The 19,358-nt window shown below is 38.1% G+C and overlaps 1 protein-coding gene across 6 annotated transcripts in view; it reads right to left on the bottom strand.

Moving 5' to 3' along the window:
• HIBCH (3-hydroxyisobutyryl-CoA hydrolase) overlaps positions 1–19,358 on the bottom strand; it is a 69,201-nt gene that overhangs the window by 31,146 nt on the left and 18,697 nt on the right. For all 6 annotated transcript variants that reach the window (XM_027771555.1, XM_027771558.1, XM_027771557.1 and 3 more), the window contains exon 7: positions 447–525. In XM_027771555.1, the coding sequence (XP_027627356.1) occupies positions 447–525 (79 nt within the window). The remainder of the gene's footprint in view (positions 1–446; positions 526–19,358) is intronic.

Below are 19,358 nucleotides of genomic sequence, written 5' to 3'. Positions count from 1 at the left end.
TACAATTACATCACAAAAGGCTTGGTGTAAATTGTGATTTAATGTGGAAAAATTTTCAAAATCTTCATGTCTCAACTTATACAGAAGTCACTAACCTATTTGATGGTACAATGTTTAAATATATCAAGTACTCAGTGATACCTATCTTTTCTTAACCTTAATTTTAAGAATCTGAAATAAATAAAAATTGAAAAAAAATTTCCATTCCAAATTATAAGCATAGGAAAAACATGCACAATTTAAGGACTTTATACCATGGTAAAATTCATGATTACCATTTAAATTAAACTTAATCAATGATCTAATTCAAGATATTTAAAGATCAATAAGTGATTATTAATCCTACTAAATAAATGAGTTTATACCTAATAAAATAATTTGCATTTATGTAGTCTTTCTATACTATCAGTATTTTTAAAGATAATTATGAAAAAAAAATTTATTACCTATTGCTGTTTCTGGCATTGCGAAAACCGTCTTTTCAGTAGCCACTCGGAAGTGCCCATGTACTGAGAGACCAACTCCCTAGGGAAATAAAAAATTTGGTTTAATAATATTGAAAAAAAATTTCACATACTCGCAAACATAACAAAGCAGGTAAAGTATAATTATATTCCACAGGACTGTGTTTCATGGGGATAGGCTGGAGGGACGCGCTAAACCACACAATGTCAGACAAACTTACTAGCAAAAACATAATGGGAACCCCTGATATCCAGAATAGATCTGGTTTAGCTCTGATGTTTTCAGTCAGTAGTGTGTATTATGATTCATTCCTTCTTTCCCAAATTCTTTCTCATTTCAAAACAGATGCAACATGATAGAACACTGTTTCTTCCCTGAATCATTGAGTGTAGCTTGTTCATGGCATCAATAATCAAAAAAGCACAATCAAGCTAGTCTGGCTATTTTTCAGTAGTTGTAAACAAAATATTAACACATTTTACTTATGTATATATTTTATCTAATAAAATCATTTTTCATATCCAACATCATTTTTCTCAGATACAACTTTTTTTTTTTTTTAAGAGACTTTTGCTATAGGGTGCATGCACTCACTAGAGACACAGAGAGACAGAGAAACAGAAAGTAAGAAATCACTTCCCAGTGGGGATGGCCAAGCCACAGTCCCTTTTCCTCCATTTTCCTCTCAGGATTTTGGGCATGCGTACACACACATCCAGTGTGAGTGTCAAGCTGCCAGGTCCAGGACTAGTCAACCACCTGGGAATCCAGTGCCTTAATCACCACGCCACCTGCTGGTCCCATCAGATGCAACATTTAATGGGAACAATTTCAGGTTGCGTATCCCTTATCTGAAATGCTTGAGACTAGAAGAACTTCAAATTTCTGATTTGGGGGAGATTTTAGAATGTTCACATATATATAATGTGATATTCTGGGTCACTGGAAAAATCATGACATACTTTTATGTTTTCCTATGCGAAAATGTGTCATGACTTTTCCAACCCAATATATTCTAGTTGTGTCATTCTCCACCCAAAGACAGATCATTTTAATCAATTTGCAAAGTAACCCTTCAGATACTTTCCCCATGTTATTCCTTATTATTGGAACAAATGTGTATATCTCCATAATCTGGCCCTACCTGCTGTTCTGACTTTTATCTTCCACCGTTCTTCCTGGGCTTATTTCACTGGTCACAGGAACTTTGTGCCATTCCTCCAAAGTTTAGGCTTTACAATTTCAATTAATCATATAGTTTTCAAGTAAGGAAGACTTACTAAAGAAGTCCACTGGCTGCCCGATTTGCCCTTTTACTAAGGAAATCTGCTTTTTCTAGAGACAATTTTCCTTTTCCCCAGTAGTGGTCAAACTAAGGATGGGCAATGTCCCCAAGGGCAGCCAACTGAGACTAACCAGAATTCTGAGGCTCCAGAAGCAAAGCAGGGGAATACGAATTAGGTTCTGACTCTTGGGTATTTAAACGAAAACACTGTGGGCAGCTGTCAATTGATGACAGGCAATGAAGCTTAAAGGTCACTTGACATCTGAGCTAAAGAACATGACAGCCAAGTAGAAGATGGAATTATATGAGGTAGAAACAAAAAACTGAGAAGACTGTGACCTGTACAACAGGGCAACAACAAAGAATCAAGAAACATATAAAAAGGAGCAGAGGCAGTCAAAGAGAGAGAAAAATCAGTAAATATGCTACTTTAATTGGCCCTAAACCCATGTCTGCTGTCTAATTTTCATGAAGATAAGCTATGCTGTGGTTTGTCTTTAGATTCACATTTAATTCCTGCACTTGTCTAAGGGCCGTACTATTCTCTTTTGTGAATCTGTTTGAGTGATTTTCTATTCTTTTCGATTAAAAAAAGTCTTTTCGCCAGATTTTCAATTAGGACCACACCTATATCCTGTTACCTGGTTAGCATCACACAACCCAAGCCTCTAGTCCTTTGGTCTCCAGTACATATATTCCCCATGATACTGTTCTGCACTTCTCTCAACACACCTTCCCTGTACTAATAAGCATTCTCATTATATCCTTGGAACATGCATCCTTTACAAATAAGCCCTCTTACATACCAACTTCTCTGCAGAGGGCCCTCTCTCCTCCTGAACTCAGTGGAGAAAAGAAACTTATGAGCCCCTTATTTTTTTCATGTTGAAACTACAGAACCTGAATTCATTACATCAGTTAGTTACTACCTATTTTGCAAGACATTTTGTTTCAGCTTTGACTGATAAAATAATGAAATAAAGATTTCGATATTTTAGTAAAAAGTTATTAATGGGGACCAACAGATGGCATAATGTTTACATCACTGGATTCCCATGTAGTCGATCGCAGATCGAGTCCCAGAACCAATGGCTTAAAACTCGCGCCCGGCACGTGTGTGTACGAGCCCAAAATCTCAAGAAGAGAATGAATTGTGGGGTGGACATCTCCCCGGAGGGTGATTTTTCACTTTCTGTCTCTCTGTCTCCCCAGCAAGCACACATGCCCTATAGCAAAAATCCTTCTAAAAGTTAAAAAAAAAAGTTATCAACAAAAATCCTTTAGAGTAAGAGATCACTGACACAAGAATAACTAAAAGCCGATTTTTAAGCCTTTGCATAAAGACGAAGGCTAGGAATAGCCAAGTCACTTGAGTTGGAGATACTAAGAATATAAAGGCTGATCCATGCTGAACGGGATAGAGGACCTCTGAAGTAGATTCAAAACTAACTTTTGCCTCTTACATCCTAGAATCCACTGTAAGTTTCTTATAAGAAGTCCCCCCTCCTTAAAACTTCTGAAACTGAATGTTGTATTCTATTTCTACTCCCTCAGCAGTATATACTTTTGTTGCTCCACATCATCACCAGTTTTTGAAGCTGTCTTTCACATTTTAGCCATTCTAATGAGTGTATGTTAGCATTTCAGGGTAGTTGTAATCTGCATTTCCTTTAAGATTAATGCAGTTGAATCCTTTTTCAAAAGTTTCTTGCTAGCTGATTTTTTTTTTCTTTTTTCTTGAGAGAGAGATATTTGCTATAGGGTGTGTGTGCTCACCAGACAGGCAAAAAGAAAGTGAGAAGTCATCCCACCAGGGAGGATAGACACGCCATAATCCCTCCTCCTTCATTCTCCTCTCAGGATCTTGGGCATGCACGCATATGCACCTGCTGTGAGTTTTAAGTTGCCAGATCAGGGACTCAAACAAACCATGGTCGACTACGTGGGAGCCCAGCGATGTAACCATTATACCCTCTGCTGGTTCCTGGCTACTCTCACTGAAAAATGTCTGTTCTTTGCTTGTTTTTTTACTGGATTTTCTTATTGATTGGTAAAAATTCATTATATAATCTCAAACGATTCCTTCATCAGATAATGCATTCCAAGGACCGTTCAAACTGTAGCTTGCCTTTTAACTCTCTTAAGGATGTCTTGAAATTAAGAATTTTTCCTTTCTTCTCATTTTTCTTTTTTTTCCCCAATCTCCAAAGAGCACATGCAAGAGAGAGAGGGAAAAAGAGGAGAGAGAAAGCACCTCTCAACAGGACACGGTCACACTACAATCCTTTCTCCTCCAATTCTCCACCCAGTTGGGATCTGGGGCACATACACACACATGCCTGACATGTTTCTCAAGCTGCTCCCAGGGCCAGGATTCAAACCATGATTGGCCATATGGGTTCTGGCTCCTTAACCATTAGTCTACAGGACTGGCCTTCGACAGTTCTTAATTTTAACACAATTCAGTTGTTGACTTTGTTTACAGCACAATTCACATACTATTTATGTAATCCTTCCTATCCAAAAGGTCACAAAGATATTTTCCTGTATGATCTTCTGAAATATTTATACTACTTTATCTTTCACGTGTAGGTCTACAATTCTTCCATAAGTAATTCTGTTTATAGTATGAGTATTGTGAGATTCGGAAACTTTTTTAACAGGAATATACAAATGACACAATATAACTTACTGAAATGAGCCTCTAGGTTTATTAGTACCAATTAACCAGAATAATAGAATTCTATTGACTTGATAAACTTGTTGGAGTTTATCACTGGATTTGATTTGCTATTATCTTGAAGATTCTTCATTTATGTTCAAAAGAGAGACTGGATACAACTTTCTTCCCTTCTAATGTCCTTTGTAGGCTTTAGTATCAAGATTATGGCGGCCACAGAACATGGGATAGCAGTGTTCCATCATACTTTATTGTGTGGAAAAGTTCAAGTAAGATCGATGCTATTTCTTCTTAAACGATTAAAAAAAATTGAAAGTGTAGTCATGTAGAAATAGTATTTTGAGTAAGCTTTTCTTATAGGCTTTCATTAATAGTTACCATAAACTCAATTTCATGAATAGTTATAGATTTAAGATCGTTCTTGTGTCAATGTCGATACACTGTAGAAAACTGTCTACTACATCAATATTTTGTCATCTATATCAATAAAGCTGTATATAACATCCTATTTCAATCTTTTTAAAGGTTAAGGGTGCTACAGAGATATATCCTTTTCATCTCTAAATTTATAAAATACTTTGCTTTTATTTTCTTATTAATCTCTTAAATAATTTATGAGGTTTATTAGCCTATCTTTGAGGAGCTTCTTTACTGTTCATTTATTTTTAATTTCACTCACTGCTACTTTGGTCATTCCACCGTGGTGTCATACAAGGTACTGTTTATTTTCCAAATATTCAGGATTTTCCATTTATCTTTCCATTACTGATTGCTAGCTTAACTCTGTTGGCGCTAGAGAACATATTCTATAAGATTAATGCTTCAAATATGTTAAAACTAATTCTGTGGCCAAGTGTGGTAACTACTCCATGCACACATGAAATGAACATGAATTTTGCAGTTAGTGACTATGTGTTCATTTATATTTATTAAACAATGTTTAAATTGTGCAAGTGCATGTAAAATTGTATATTTATACATATAGACACATACTGAATATGTCTCAGTTTCAGCTGTTAAAAAAAGAAACGTGTTTAAATCTTTGGCAATAATTATAATTTTATCTATTTTTCCCTTTAAGGGCTTTTTGGTTTTTTACAACATGAATCATTTCTAAACATTTGAAAATATCACACCAGTACAGTTATGTCAGACAGGCAGGTTTATCCCTATAATCTCCTAGTCTTGGTACTAGTGTCATATCATATGCTATGAAACTGATTAATTCAATTCAGTTTCATATTTAGTTATTAACTGAGAATTTTAGTCAAATACTTATAAAATACCTTCCTGTAGCTGGTGACAGTCAATAAAATTATTCTTAGAATCTGACACCAGTCATATTAAGAGAATGAAAAGCTAGACAGAGTTTTGAACAGACTGCTAAGCCCTATCTGGTAAAGAAGCAAAAATTAGAATTCAGGACTTGCTAAATTTGGGCCCTAAAAGCTACACCCTAAAAGATGAGTGGCCTGGATTTAGAGGGAAGCCCAGCTGCAAACCCTCTCATTCCTAGATTGACTAGATTGAGACAATAAGGAATTGTCAGTGCTCTTAGCCTAAGTACGTATCAGCAGCTATAGTACATTATCGTTGTAGAAAGATAATGTCATCCTAAGACATACACAGCCTCTACATTTTTAATTCTCAATTAGAGAATTTTACTCAATTTAAAATAATCAGACATAGGAGAAAGGACCACATAATTAAAACCAAAGAGAAAATACACAACAGAAACAGATGTATAGGACATTTAAATTAAAGTGCTATATCTAACCATCCTACAATTCTGAAAATGCCCTATCTTAAGTAATTTTGCCATAAAATCTTTTTTAGTTAATGTTGGTTCTTTCTTTTACATTTAACACTTCTGTGCCTTGTATTTATGGTGTTCTAAATATTCTGACATTGTTTTTTAGTTAGACCATTAAACAATCATCTTTGCATAGTAACACAGCTACTATTAAGAATGCTAGGATGGGGACCAGCTCATGGAATAATGGTTATGTTGCTGGACTCACAAATAGTTGACCATGGTTCAAATCTTGGGCCTGGCACTTAAAATGCATGCCAGGCATATGTACATGCAAGCCCAAAATCCCAAGAGGAGAATGGAGGAGAAGAGATTGCAGTGTGGCCATCCCCCCGGGGAGTGATTTCTTGCTTTCTGTTTCTCTATCTCTTTGGTGAGTGTACACACCCTATATAAAATGTCTCTTAAAAAAGAAGAAAAAAAAAAGAATGCTAATATGGACAAAAATAAACAATTGGAAAAAGAATGGAACAATTATATGAATGTAGTGAAACTCATTCTGTCACCATAAGAATAAACAATACACTTATTTAAACTTCTTGCATACTTACAGATAAAAATGAGGCAATCTAACACACTGTTTTAAAACTGAAAGAAAGGGAGTCAGATGGTGGAGCAGCATTAAAATGAAATTCTCTGAACCACAAAGAAAGGTTCCCAATTTGCATCCTGAGCCCTCCCTGAGTATACAGGCACATGTGTTCCCATGATCCAGGGCCAGTTGGGGCAAGGGATAGATCACAGTGTCAAGACCCTTTGGGATGCTATTTCTCTGTCTGAGGTTCTTTCTCTCTGTCTCTCACTCACAAAAGAAAGAAACACACTTTTTAGGTTTTTTCTTTTTTTTTTAGAGACATAGCTAGATGAGTTTTCAGACTGTTCCAAAAGAAAAAAATTGCCATACCTTTATTAAAGGCTTTTAAAGAAGATCTGACTATAATTATTTTAAAAGGATGAGCAAATCCTTCAAAAATACCAACATGTTAGTCCGTAACTAGGAATAAACACTCACTTCTATTTTCAGATATTACTATTTGAGGAAAAAGCAACATTGATTTGTTAAACTTGGTAAATACAAAGATATTTAAAGTTAATTTAGAGCATACTTAACTATCCACAATTAATACTAATGGCAAGATTAATCTTCCAACAGACAAATACAGACACACATGAACAAGTTAATTTGGTTCTTGAAAGTAAATGTTCCAAAGTGAAGAGGGATGATAAGAGTTAAGAAAACAAACTTGGGGACCAGCAGACGGCATAATGATTAAGTTGCTGGACCCCCATATAGTCAACTGCATTTTGTATTCCAGACCTGGTGGCCTGAAACTCATGCCTGGCACGTGTGTGTGCGTGACCAAAATCACAAGAGGAGAACAGAGAAGGGACTGTGGCATGGCCACCCCCTTGAAAAGATGATGTCTCGCTTTCTGTTTTCTGTCTAGTGATCACACGCGCCCTATAGCAAAAATCTCTCTAAAAAGAAAACAAACTCAGAAATACATACTCAATAAAATAGGATTATGTAACTAACACAGAGAGAGTCATGTGCACTCAGTGGAGAGACAGTGAGAGAGAAAGTAAGCAATCAACCTTCGGGGGCATGGCCACACTGCAATCTCTTCTCCTCTATTCTTTTCCTGGGATCTTGGACACACGTGCACACTCGTCCAGTATGAGTTTCAAGCCACTGGGTCTGGGACTCAGACCGTAGTCAACCAAGCTGGGAGCCCAGCAACTTAAACACCATGCCTCCTGCTGGCCCCATGGATTTAAATTGTAATCAAAGAAAATGAGTAAGCTCCTGCCCAGAACGGACATTACATCACTGTTTTGGAGAGTGTGTGGTAGTCTTCTCTCACCACTCTGGATTACAATGCCTTGAAATATGTGTATCCTTTTGTTAGAAATTCAAACAGATTTTTTTCATCATACTTATTTTCATACATGCTTTCACTATAATATATAAGTATTATAATTATAAAACAAATTTTATAATATACCTCTGGGACTGCATGCATTAAATTAACAAATGAGTAGTCTACACAGTAAAAATAGCCTTTTTTATATTTCTCACATTATTAATATATAATAGACTAATATTGCATATTAACATTATTAATACATCTACTATATAATACTAATATATGGAGCCAAGCACCAAATAGATTTTTTAGATAGAATGCATATCATTCATGTTACTTTTAGACAAAAATGATACTCAACAACAAATAATTGAAAAATATTTAACTTATTTATGTATTAACAGTCTACCATTACTGGAGGTACAGTTTTACTCTAAAGAAGAAAAGCCAGGAGACATTCTGGTACAAAATCATATTAAAATATAAATTTGAGGTCAGCCCACGGACACACATGAACAAGTTAATTTGGTTCTTGAAAGTAAATGTTCCAAAGTGAAGAGGGATGATAAGAGTTAAGAAAACAAACTTGGGGACCAGCAGACGGCATAATGATTAAGTTGCTGGACCCCCATATAGTCAACTGCATTTTGTATTCCAGACCTGGTGGCCTGAAACTCATGCCTGGCACGTGTGTGTGCGTGACCAAAATCACAAGAGGAGAACAGAGAAGGGACTGTGGCATGGCCACCCCCTTGAAAAGATGATGTCTCGCTTTCTGTTTTCTGTCTAGTGATCACACGCGCCCTATAGCAAAAATCTCTCTAAAAAGAAAACAAACTCAGAAATACATACTCAATAAAATAGGATTATGTAACTAACACAGAGAGAGTCATGTGCACTCAGTGGAGAGACAGTGAGAGAGAAAGTAAGCAATCAACCTTCGGGGGCATGGCCACACTGCAATCTCTTCTCCTCTATTCTTTTCCTGGGATCTTGGACACACGTGCACACTCGTCCAGTATGAGTTTCAAGCCACTGGGTCTGGGACTCAGACCGTAGTCAACCAAGCTGGGAGCCCAGCAACTTAAACACCATGCCTCCTGCTGGCCCCATGGATTTAAATTGTAATCAAAGAAAATGAGTAAGCTCCTGCCCAGAACGGACATTACATCACTGTTTTGGAGAGTGTGTGGTAGTCTTCTCTCACCACTCTGGATTACAATGCCTTGAAATATGTGTATCCTTTTGTTAGAAATTCAAACAGATTTTTTTCATCATACTTATTTTCATACATGCTTTCACTATAATATATAAGTATTATAATTATAAAACAAATTTTATAATATACCTCTGGGACTGCATGCATTAAATTAACAAATGAGTAGTCTACACAGTAAAAATAGCCTTTTTTATATTTCTCACATTATTAATATATAATAGACTAATATTGCATATTAACATTATTAATACATCTACTATATAATACTAATATATGGAGCCAAGCACCAAATAGATTTTTTAGATAGAATGCATATCATTCATGTTACTTTTAGACAAAAATGATACTCAACAACAAATAATTGAAAAATATTTAACTTATTTATGTATTAACAGTCTACCATTACTGGAGGTACAGTTTTACTCTAAAGAAGAAAAGCCAGGAGACATTCTGGTACAAAATCATATTAAAATATAAATTTGAGGTCAGCCCACGGCATGGTGGTTAAAGCAGATGGATTCCACATTGGCTGACTATGGGGGCTGAGTCCCGGACCTGGCAGCTTAAGAAACATGCCTGGCAGGACCAGCAGGTGGCACAGCAGTTATGTCGCTAGACTCCCACATGGCCAACCACAGTTTGAGTCCCAGACCCGGTAGCTTAAAAATCACCGCAGAAATGTGTGTGTGCACGCCTAAGATCCTAGGAGGAGAATGGAGAAGTGATTGCAGCATAGCCATCTCTCTCTCTCTCCATAGCAAGCGCACATGCCCTAAGGCAAAGCCTCTTAAAAAAAAATGCCTGGTACATGTATGTGTGTGTTCAAAATCCTGACAAGGAGGAGAAATGGAGGAGAAGGGATTCTGACATAACTATCCCCCATGGGCATGCTTTCTCACTTTTCCTCTCTCCCTTAAAAATGAGAGAAATGGGGACCGGCAGTTAGCGTAAAGGATGTGTCGCTGGACTCCCACATGGTCGACCGTGGTTCGCGTCCCAGACCCAGTGGCTTAGAACTCACACCAGGCGCATGTGTGTGCGTGTGTGCCCAAGATCCCGAGAGGAGAATGGAGAAGAAGGGATTGTGGTGTGACCATCCCCCCTGGGGGGTGATTTCTCGCTTTCTGTCTCTATGTCTCTCTCTGTCTGTCTGGCGAGCGCACATGCCCTATAGCGAAAACCTCTCAAAAAAAAAAAAAAACTCACGTCGGGCGCATGTGCATGCATGCCCAAGATCCCAAGAGGAGGATGGAAGAGAAGGGATTGTGGCGTGGCCATCCCCCCTGGGGGGGTGATTTCTCGCTTTCTGTCTCTCTGTCTCTCTCTGTCTGTCTGGTGAGCGTACGCACCCTATAGGAAAAAAAAAATGAGAGAAATGACTTGAAAATACATACCACCTTTGGTTAACGTACTGGATCCCACATGGCTGACACCACGGTTCAAGAACTGGACCAGCAGCTTGAAAAACATGCCAGGTACATGTACGCATGTGTCTAAAATCCCACTGAGAATAAAGGGGAAAGAACTGCGGCATGACCATCATCCCAGGGGGTGATTTATCACTTTCTCTGTCTCTGTCTCTCCAGTGAGGTCGCACACTCTATAGTGTCCTATATGTATATTGCATATTAACATATACTAACAATATAAAATATATTAACATTTTTTTCATATTCTTTTGGAGGAATATGAAAGAACTAAGTCATTAAACTTTGGTATAGAGCAAATAGTCTAATATATAAACAAAACAAAAATATTTCCTAGATTCATACTCAAGGTTTTCATCTCTTTGAGCACATTTTCCCAATATATGCATATTTATTTGTAAATTATATGTGTATGTGTCTCATCAGACTAATAATATATTTAAATAATATATATTTAATAAAAGTTTAAAGGGAGAAATTCTAAGAAACCACTGCCTATATCATACACCCAAACAAGAAGGATTATTGCAAGAGGAGTGCTTGTGATCCATCTCTGTTTACCAAGGATTTCCATGAACTCAGTGAAACATGCCACCTGGTGTTCACGTCATCCTGAAAGCTACTTCCTTTAGGCACACCTACATGCTTCTTCTCTGACCTGTTGAGTTGGGGGGTTTACCAAATGTTGTTCACATTTATTTCCAATCTGTTTGTGCTAGTTGTAGTTGCTATGATAGGTATGCATTTTAAATATTAATAATACATAAACTGAAATGAATATAATAATAAAATGTTTCTGTCTAAACCAATATTTTGGAAGAATATGAAAGAACTAAGTCACTACAATTTAGTATAGAGCAAATAGAGAAATTATTTCAAGTGACTTCATTCTTGGTAATAATACTGGTGTTGTTACTCTGCAACTACACATTAGGACAAAGCAAAATTGTAACAATTTTAATGTCATGTTTTAAAGGTTTCCAATATTAGAAAAAAACTGAAATATCAATGAAGATTACCTAAATCTGAATAGAAAATACTGAATGCAGGATCTATTTTCTCTTAGAAACAAAATGCATATTCTCAGTTCTCGTCACTAAAATACCCGCAACAATTACCAGTCTACCAGCTCCCAGCAGACTGTGACTGCTAACACCTTTTTCTACTAAAAGAAACCAGGGCTGCCTGGGTAAAACAGCTGATTTTAGAACTGGAGAATGAAGTGTACAAGATGAGCTTGGAACATATTCTTTACCACAAAGCAAAGAAATAGTCAAAATATTCCTGAGGAAGGGCCAGCAGGTGGTATAGTGGTTAAGGAGCTAGACTCCCATGCGGCAGATTGTGGTTCAAATCCCAGACCCCAGTGGCTTGAAACTCACGCTGGGCATGTGTGCATGTGTGCCCGAAATCCTGAGAGAAGAACGGAGCAGAAGGGACTGCAGTGTAGCCATCCCCCCCGGAGGTCATTTCTCGCTTTTTCTGTCTCTGTCTCTCCAGCAAGTGCAGGTGTTCTATAGCAAAAATCTCTCAAAAGAAAACAAACAAACAAAAAGATTCGAAGGCACCGAAGCCAATCTGAAGTTTTCCAAGACCAGTCACTCTTCTGGTTTACCGCCTATCTTCCAGGCATAACTCCCCCTCCTTTTTTTCAGTCTCTCATAGGATCCTAGTTCTATCCTGGGACATTTAACGTTGGCATTTTTTTAAATTCCAACCTGGATTTATTTTTGCTGTCACTCTATTTCTGTCAGATTATCTTCTCTAATGGCAGATTTTTAATACAAGGGCATCGTTACTGTAACACGATGAGTTCCTGAAAAATAAAAACCCTTGTTGTGTTCCATAAAACTGTACAGAGGGGCCAGCAGGTAGCTTGGCGGTTAAGGTGCTGGACTCCCACACAGTTGTGCGTGCTTGCATGCCCAAAATCACAAGAGGAAAATGGAGGAGGGAATGTGGCATGGCCATCCCCATGGGGGGTGATTTCTCATTTTCCCCCATCTCTGTTTCTATCTCTCTCAAGGGAACAAATGTGCCCTATGGCAAAAACCTATTTAAAAAAAAAAAAAGGACAAAATAACTGTGCAGGGCTTATGAGGGAAAGCAGAGGTAGGGCAGTGTGTCTCAAAACTTAAGCAAATTTGTAATCTTAGTGCTAATAAAAACTATAAATGGGAACCAGCAGATGGCATAATGGTCCCTGGACTGCCACATGGCCAACCAAGGTCTGAGTCACAGACCCTGAGGCTTGAAACTCATGTGTATGCATGTCCAAGATCCTGGGAGGAGAGTGAAGGAGAAGGGACTACAGCACCATCCCCCCATGGGTGGGGGGGTTGATTTCTCACTTTCTGTCTCTCTCTGTTTTTCTGCAAAGTGCATGCTCCCTATAGCAAAAATCTCTCTCTAAAAAAAGAAAACTATAAACGGTCCTAGGGACCTATTTCGGACCACCTAGTCAGCTGCCTCAGCATGAACAAAGACTGCCACAGAAGATAGTTAAAAATATAAAAACAAAGTAGGGAAGCACAACACTGTAACCAGAGCAGGAATTTTTAGGTGCTGAGACAATGCAGGTAAAAGTGCAACTAAAGCCATAAAATATACCATATGGCAGGAATTGGGGATTCATGTTGTCATGATGAAAGGTACCCCAGCAACAGACATTTGTTTTGTTTTGTTTTTAATTTTCTTAAATACAGGCCAGGAATTCCTGTTCACAGTGCACCCGAGTTAAGCACTTTACTTACTGCACATGAACCAATACTGCTTCTGCATTACTATATTCTAGCATCATCTCCCCACCTACCAATTACTTATGAGTTAATTCATACTAAGAAGCATCCACTGTAGAGTACACTGTACCTATATAAGTCCTAAAGTTATACCAGGTCTATGCACTTTTGCATAGAAAAATATGTCATGACCTTTTGGATGACCCAATACTTCTGTCTAGGCAGCAACCTGAGTTTCAGGCTTGCAGAACCAAAAGAATACTTCTGATCAAAAAAAACACTCACACAGGAATAGCCCACAAGCATCTCACACTTACCAAGCTCCAATTAAACTCATGTCCCTTCACCTCCCTAGCCCATTCAACAGACACCCTCCCTCCCAACTCCTAGTAAAAGTGCCACCATTCACTCCACGGCTCAATCCAGAAACCTGGAAGTCATTCTTGCCTCTTTCTCCCCTTTATCCCTCTCATCCAAGTCACCATCATATCCCACCAAGTCTCCTCCAAACTCAAACCTATCAAATATTCTGCCCCTATAGTGCCTCTACTCCAGCTCAAACCACCATAATCTCTCTCTTGGATCCCTGTAACAATTTCCTAAATGATCTCTTTATCTTCAAACCTAATCCTCTGCAATCTGTTCTTCTCCCAATAAGACAGTTATCTTTCTAAAATGCAAAGTCTTTGCCCCTACAAAAAAATAAAAAAAAAAAAGCATTAAAAAAAAAACAAAAGCACTTAAGTGGCTCCCATTCCATACTGATCTCAGGATAAACTATGTAACATGTCTTATGCAAGGAGACTCATCTAGTCACTGGCTTACTTCTTCAGAATTTAATCCCTATCTAGTTCATACTCCAAAATTTAGGCAAATTGATCTTTCCTAAAATATGCATTCTCTTTCTCATGTACTTTTCACATACGCTATTATCTTCTCACTTGCACATTGTCCTTACACACTGTGTCAAGTCCTTACATGTTTTCACAAACTATATTGCTTCTTCTACTCTTTCTCCATGTTGGTCCTCCCTGGCTAATTCCTACTTTAAGTTCCAGCTTAAATACAACCTCCTCCTACACAATCCCATCATTGAATTACTCACTGATGAGGCTGCGTACAATACTTTTTCATGTGTTTCCAGATCACCTGCATGTACACAATTGATGCTGCTACTTTTATGTATTTCCATACTACTCTATATTTGTCTGTTTAGACAGTGAGTTCCATGAAGAAAGAAAACGTTTCAGCCTGATTCACTATCTTATCTCCAGAAGCTAACCAGTATTTAGCATATACTAGGTATTCAATAAATTTTGCAGCTTGGGTAGAACAGCTGAGAACAATCTCGAATAATAGTTAAAAGTCAGAATGAACATCTACGTAGTTTCAAACCTCATATAGTCATATACCCTTACGAGAAATGAGCTCATTTTATGGGCAGGAGGAGGTCCTCTCCCCTTTCTTCCCTGTAGTTTAATGCCTTAATGTGGCACAGAACCCTCTGGACCACAGATCATTCAACCCAATGTGGTTGTGGTGATGGTGCAGTAAGGCAAAGTAAAAATGGCACAGAGTGTCTGCTACTTGACCTAGAACCTGTAGTGTTTTCACAATTAAAAACAAAATAAATCAAAAAGTAGACAAGGGATCTGCAGTTAGTGTAATGGCTACATTGCTGAACTCCCATGTAGTCGACCGTGGTTCGAGTCCCGAACCCAGTGGCTTAAAACTCACGCCGGGCGCATGTGCGTGCGTGCCCAAGATCCCGAGAGGAGAATGGAGGAGAAGGGATTGCGGCGTGACCATCCTCCCTGGGGGGTGATTTCTCGCTTTCTGTCTCTATGTCTCTCTCTGTCTGTCTGGCGAGCGCACGCGCCCTATAGTGAAAATCTCTCCAAAAAAAAAAAAAAAAAAAAGAACATCCATACTTTAGAAAGTCAAAGTTCCAGCTCCAGGAATTCAGTATTACAGAAACACCAATTAAGATAATCCATTACACCTTTAAAAATTAATATAACCTGGGATCAGCAGTTGGCTATGTCACTGGACTCCCATGCAGTTGACCGCGGTTTGAGTCCTGGACCCGGTGGCTTAAACTCACACTTACATGTGCGTGCGTGCCTAGGATCCCAAGAGGAGAATGAAGGAGAAGGGACTACAGCATGACCATCCCCCTAGGGGGTGATTTCTCGCTTTCTGTCTGTCTCCCTCTGCCTTTCTGGTGAGTGCACACACCCTATAGCAAAAACCTTGTCAATAATAATAATAATAATAATAATAATAATAATATAATCCAATGCTTACCTATGAAAAAGAATGCATCATATTTCTAACAAATTCCCAAGTGTCACTAATGTTGTTGCTGCAAATTCCCAAGTGTCACTAATGTTACAAATTCCCAAGTGTCACTAATGTTGTTGTAAGGATAACACCTATAGCAAAAACCTTGCCAAAACAAAAATATAACCCAATGCTTACCTATGAAAAAGGTTCATAAGAAACTAAACAATCCTAAAATTTTACCCTGCAAATTCTATAATTAAAAGCAATCTTAACTGTCCGCTGGTAAGACAGATGGTAATTTTAAGAAGAAGGAATCCTATGGAAAGGAACCTACCCCCCGGATTAGGGAAAAGAAGAGGTCCTTACTCACTTAAGGTTCCACAGTGAACACAGGTGAAAATTAATGCAAATAAGCATGCTTCCTATGCACTCAGAAATCCAAAAGCCATTTCCCTCTATTCTTTCTCTCTCAGAACCTTTCTGTGTTACTCTTTCAGCTTTAAAGAATGTTCTTTATATATCTTAAAGACTTTAACCCAAGAGCTATAATTGACATGCAAAGTGAGAAGAAATACCAAAGGAAGCAGAACTCAAAAATTTCTCTAACAGTTTTCTTTAATTTAGTAGATAAAATTAGTTCATCTCTCCTTTAATAAGCTCTCAGGTTCTGTTAAGTAATTAAGTAGTATTAAGAAAAATCTGGCACTTTATTATAATAAAAAAATTGTTTCTTAGAATGTCACCTATTCAGTTGTCACTAACAGCAAAAAGAGTACCTTTAAAAACTGTAAAAGTACTAGCAGACCTTTTGCAACACATTAACATAATTCAATCTTTGAAAACTTCTCATTCTTTTCATTTAAAAAAAAAGGACATGTCTCAAAAGACATTAATCGGTGGCTAAACAATCTGACTCAGGAGTTCCCATATAACTGAGGAAACCCTGAACAAAAATTGTTAAAGGGTTCCCAAGTAATTATAAAGTGCAGCCAAGGTTAGGAGCCACTAATCCAAAGGATTACACATGAAAAGACTAGAATTTGGGACCAACAGATAGCATAATGGTTATGTCGCTGGACTCCCACATAGTCAACCATGGTTTGAGTCCCAGACCCAGCGGCTTAAAACACACTGGGTGCATGCGCATGTGTGCCCAAAATCCTGAGAAGAGAATGGAGGAGAAGGGATCGTGGCATACCCATGCCCTATGGGGCGATAACTTCTCATTTTCCATCTCTCTGTCCCTTTCTGTTTCTCCAGCAAGCACACGCACCCTGTAGCAAAAGTCTAACAAAAAAACAAAAAGACTAGAATTCAGGAGACTTAGAAAAGTCTATAAATGAAACCATGAAAAGTTAGCCTTCAAAACTAAGATACATACAAAATTCCACTAGAAAAAAAGAGCCAATTTATCTTCAAACTGTTCATTTTGCTTTTTCAAAGGTTATACATGATGTTTATTTGCATTTAGAGTAGAAGTGTTTTAATAAGCAATGTATTATGCATTCTGAGGTTAAAGTTTTGTTTTGTTTTGTTTTAAGAGAGATTTTTGCTATAAGACATATGTGCTCACCACAGAGACAGAGAAAGAGAGACAGAAAGCAAGAAATCACCCACCAGGGGAAATGGCATACCACAATCCCTTCTCCTCCATTCTCCTCTCAGGATTTTAGGCATGCATGCACACATGCCTGGCATAAGTTTTAAGCTGCCAGCTCTAGGACTAGAACCACGGTTGGAGTCCAGTGATATAACCATTACAACATCTGCTGGTCCTTGAATTTAAATGTTTTCTTAAAAAAAAGAAAACAAAAACAAAACAACAAAAAAAAAACTTCCCTTTAAAAACCATCTAATATTCTTAAAGAGCTAAGACATCTTTTGAAGTAACTAACAACAAAGAACAAATGCCAAATTTAGAGAACAAACTGAATGTACCAACTCAATGTAGCAAGAAATCATGTCAAATTGTAATTGTTTTTATTAAAGACTGTCAAAATAGAGAGTAGAACTTCAGTCTTCAAGAATATATGCAACGGGACCAGCAGTTAGCATAATGGCTATGTCGCTGGATGCCCATGTAGTCGACTGCGGTTCACGTCCCAGACCCGGTGGCTTAAAACACACGCCGGACGCGTGTGCGTGCGTGCCCAAGATCCCAAGAGGAGAATGGAGAAGAAGGGATTGCAGTGTGGCCATCCCCCCAGGGGGTGATTTCTCGCTTTCTGTCTCTCTGTCTCTGTCTGTCTGGCGAGCACACGCGTCCTATGGCAAAAACCTCTCCAAAAAAAAAAGAATACGTGCAGAGAGAAAAACATTTGGCTTTTTGTTTGTTTTGTCTTTTAGGGGAGCTGATAAAATGTAATATAAAATAAGCTTTCTTATTCAGGCTTTCCTGGACCACAGATAACTGAAAATGACCTGCTACTTTCTCAATCCTTCTAAGGCTGGCATGTAGCTAGCACCGTTCTGGAAGCACAGGGCAGAAACAGAAGGAAACGTTCATGTCTTACATGCTATAGATGTCTTAGGATAATGGTTCTCAGATTCAACATGGGTCAGAATCACTTGGAAAGCTTACTCAGCCAGACCGCTGGGCTCTATCCCTACAGTCTGACTCTAGGGTAAGACTGAAGAATGCATATTTCTAACAAATTCCCCAGTGTCACTGATGTTGTTATTGCAAGGATAACACCTTGAAAACCACTCCCTTTGGGCACTAAGTCTTAATTTTCTGGTATAATTCTGATTAAGAAAGGCTAATATAAAATCATCTGTGGGGGCCAGCAGATGGCGTAGTGGTTATCTCGCTAGACTCCCACATGGCCAACTGTGGTTCCAGTCCCAGACAAACAGTTTGAAAAATCATGCCTGGTACATGTGCGTTTGTGCCCATGATTCTGGGAGAAGAATGGATGAGAAGGGATTGCGGCATGGCCATCCCCCCCCAGGGGGTGATTTCTCACTTTCCCTCTCACTGTTTCTCTTTCTCTCTCTCTATCTCTCCTCAGAGAGTGCATGCACCCTATGGCAAAAACCTCTTTAAAAAACTTTTAAAAAGCAAAAAATAATGATCTGTATCCTTTAAGTAAATACAGAAAAGAGAGACCAGTAGGAAGAAGCGGCAACACTCTTATTCTTTCTGTCTACCCAAGACAACAGTATCTTGGCCTGTTTAACTGCTATCTTTTCTCTTGAGAAATGGCATATTTTTAGTAGTTACATATGTAAGAATATATAAAACACTATACCAACTTGTACATATGTCATGGGGGCCAAAAGGCAAGGCCAACACATTCAGATGGGGCGTGCTAGGCAACGATTCTTCTCAGACTTCTACAAAGTGCTAGTTCTGCCTACTGAAAGCACCAAAGGGCAGCTCACCAATTCTTTCATATCAGAACTAGTCCTGAGTTATTCATTTTGGGTAATCTGTTGGTCAATAAACCAAATACTGAGTTATCAGGAAAGTCATGATGTATTTTCCATAGAAAAACATAGAAAAATGACCTTCCTGACAACATTTATTGAAATATTTTCAACAACGTATTAGCAATATATTTTCTAAGCCTATTCA

This window comes from Tupaia chinensis, unplaced genomic scaffold (genome assembly GCF_000334495.1).
Source record: "Tupaia chinensis unplaced genomic scaffold, TupChi_1.0 Scaffold000225_1, whole genome shotgun sequence".
Lineage (NCBI taxonomy): Eukaryota > Metazoa > Chordata > Mammalia > Scandentia > Tupaiidae > Tupaia > Tupaia belangeri.
The sequence above is the reverse complement of the archived record's forward strand: the minus strand, read 5'-3'. Positions and strand labels throughout refer to the sequence as shown.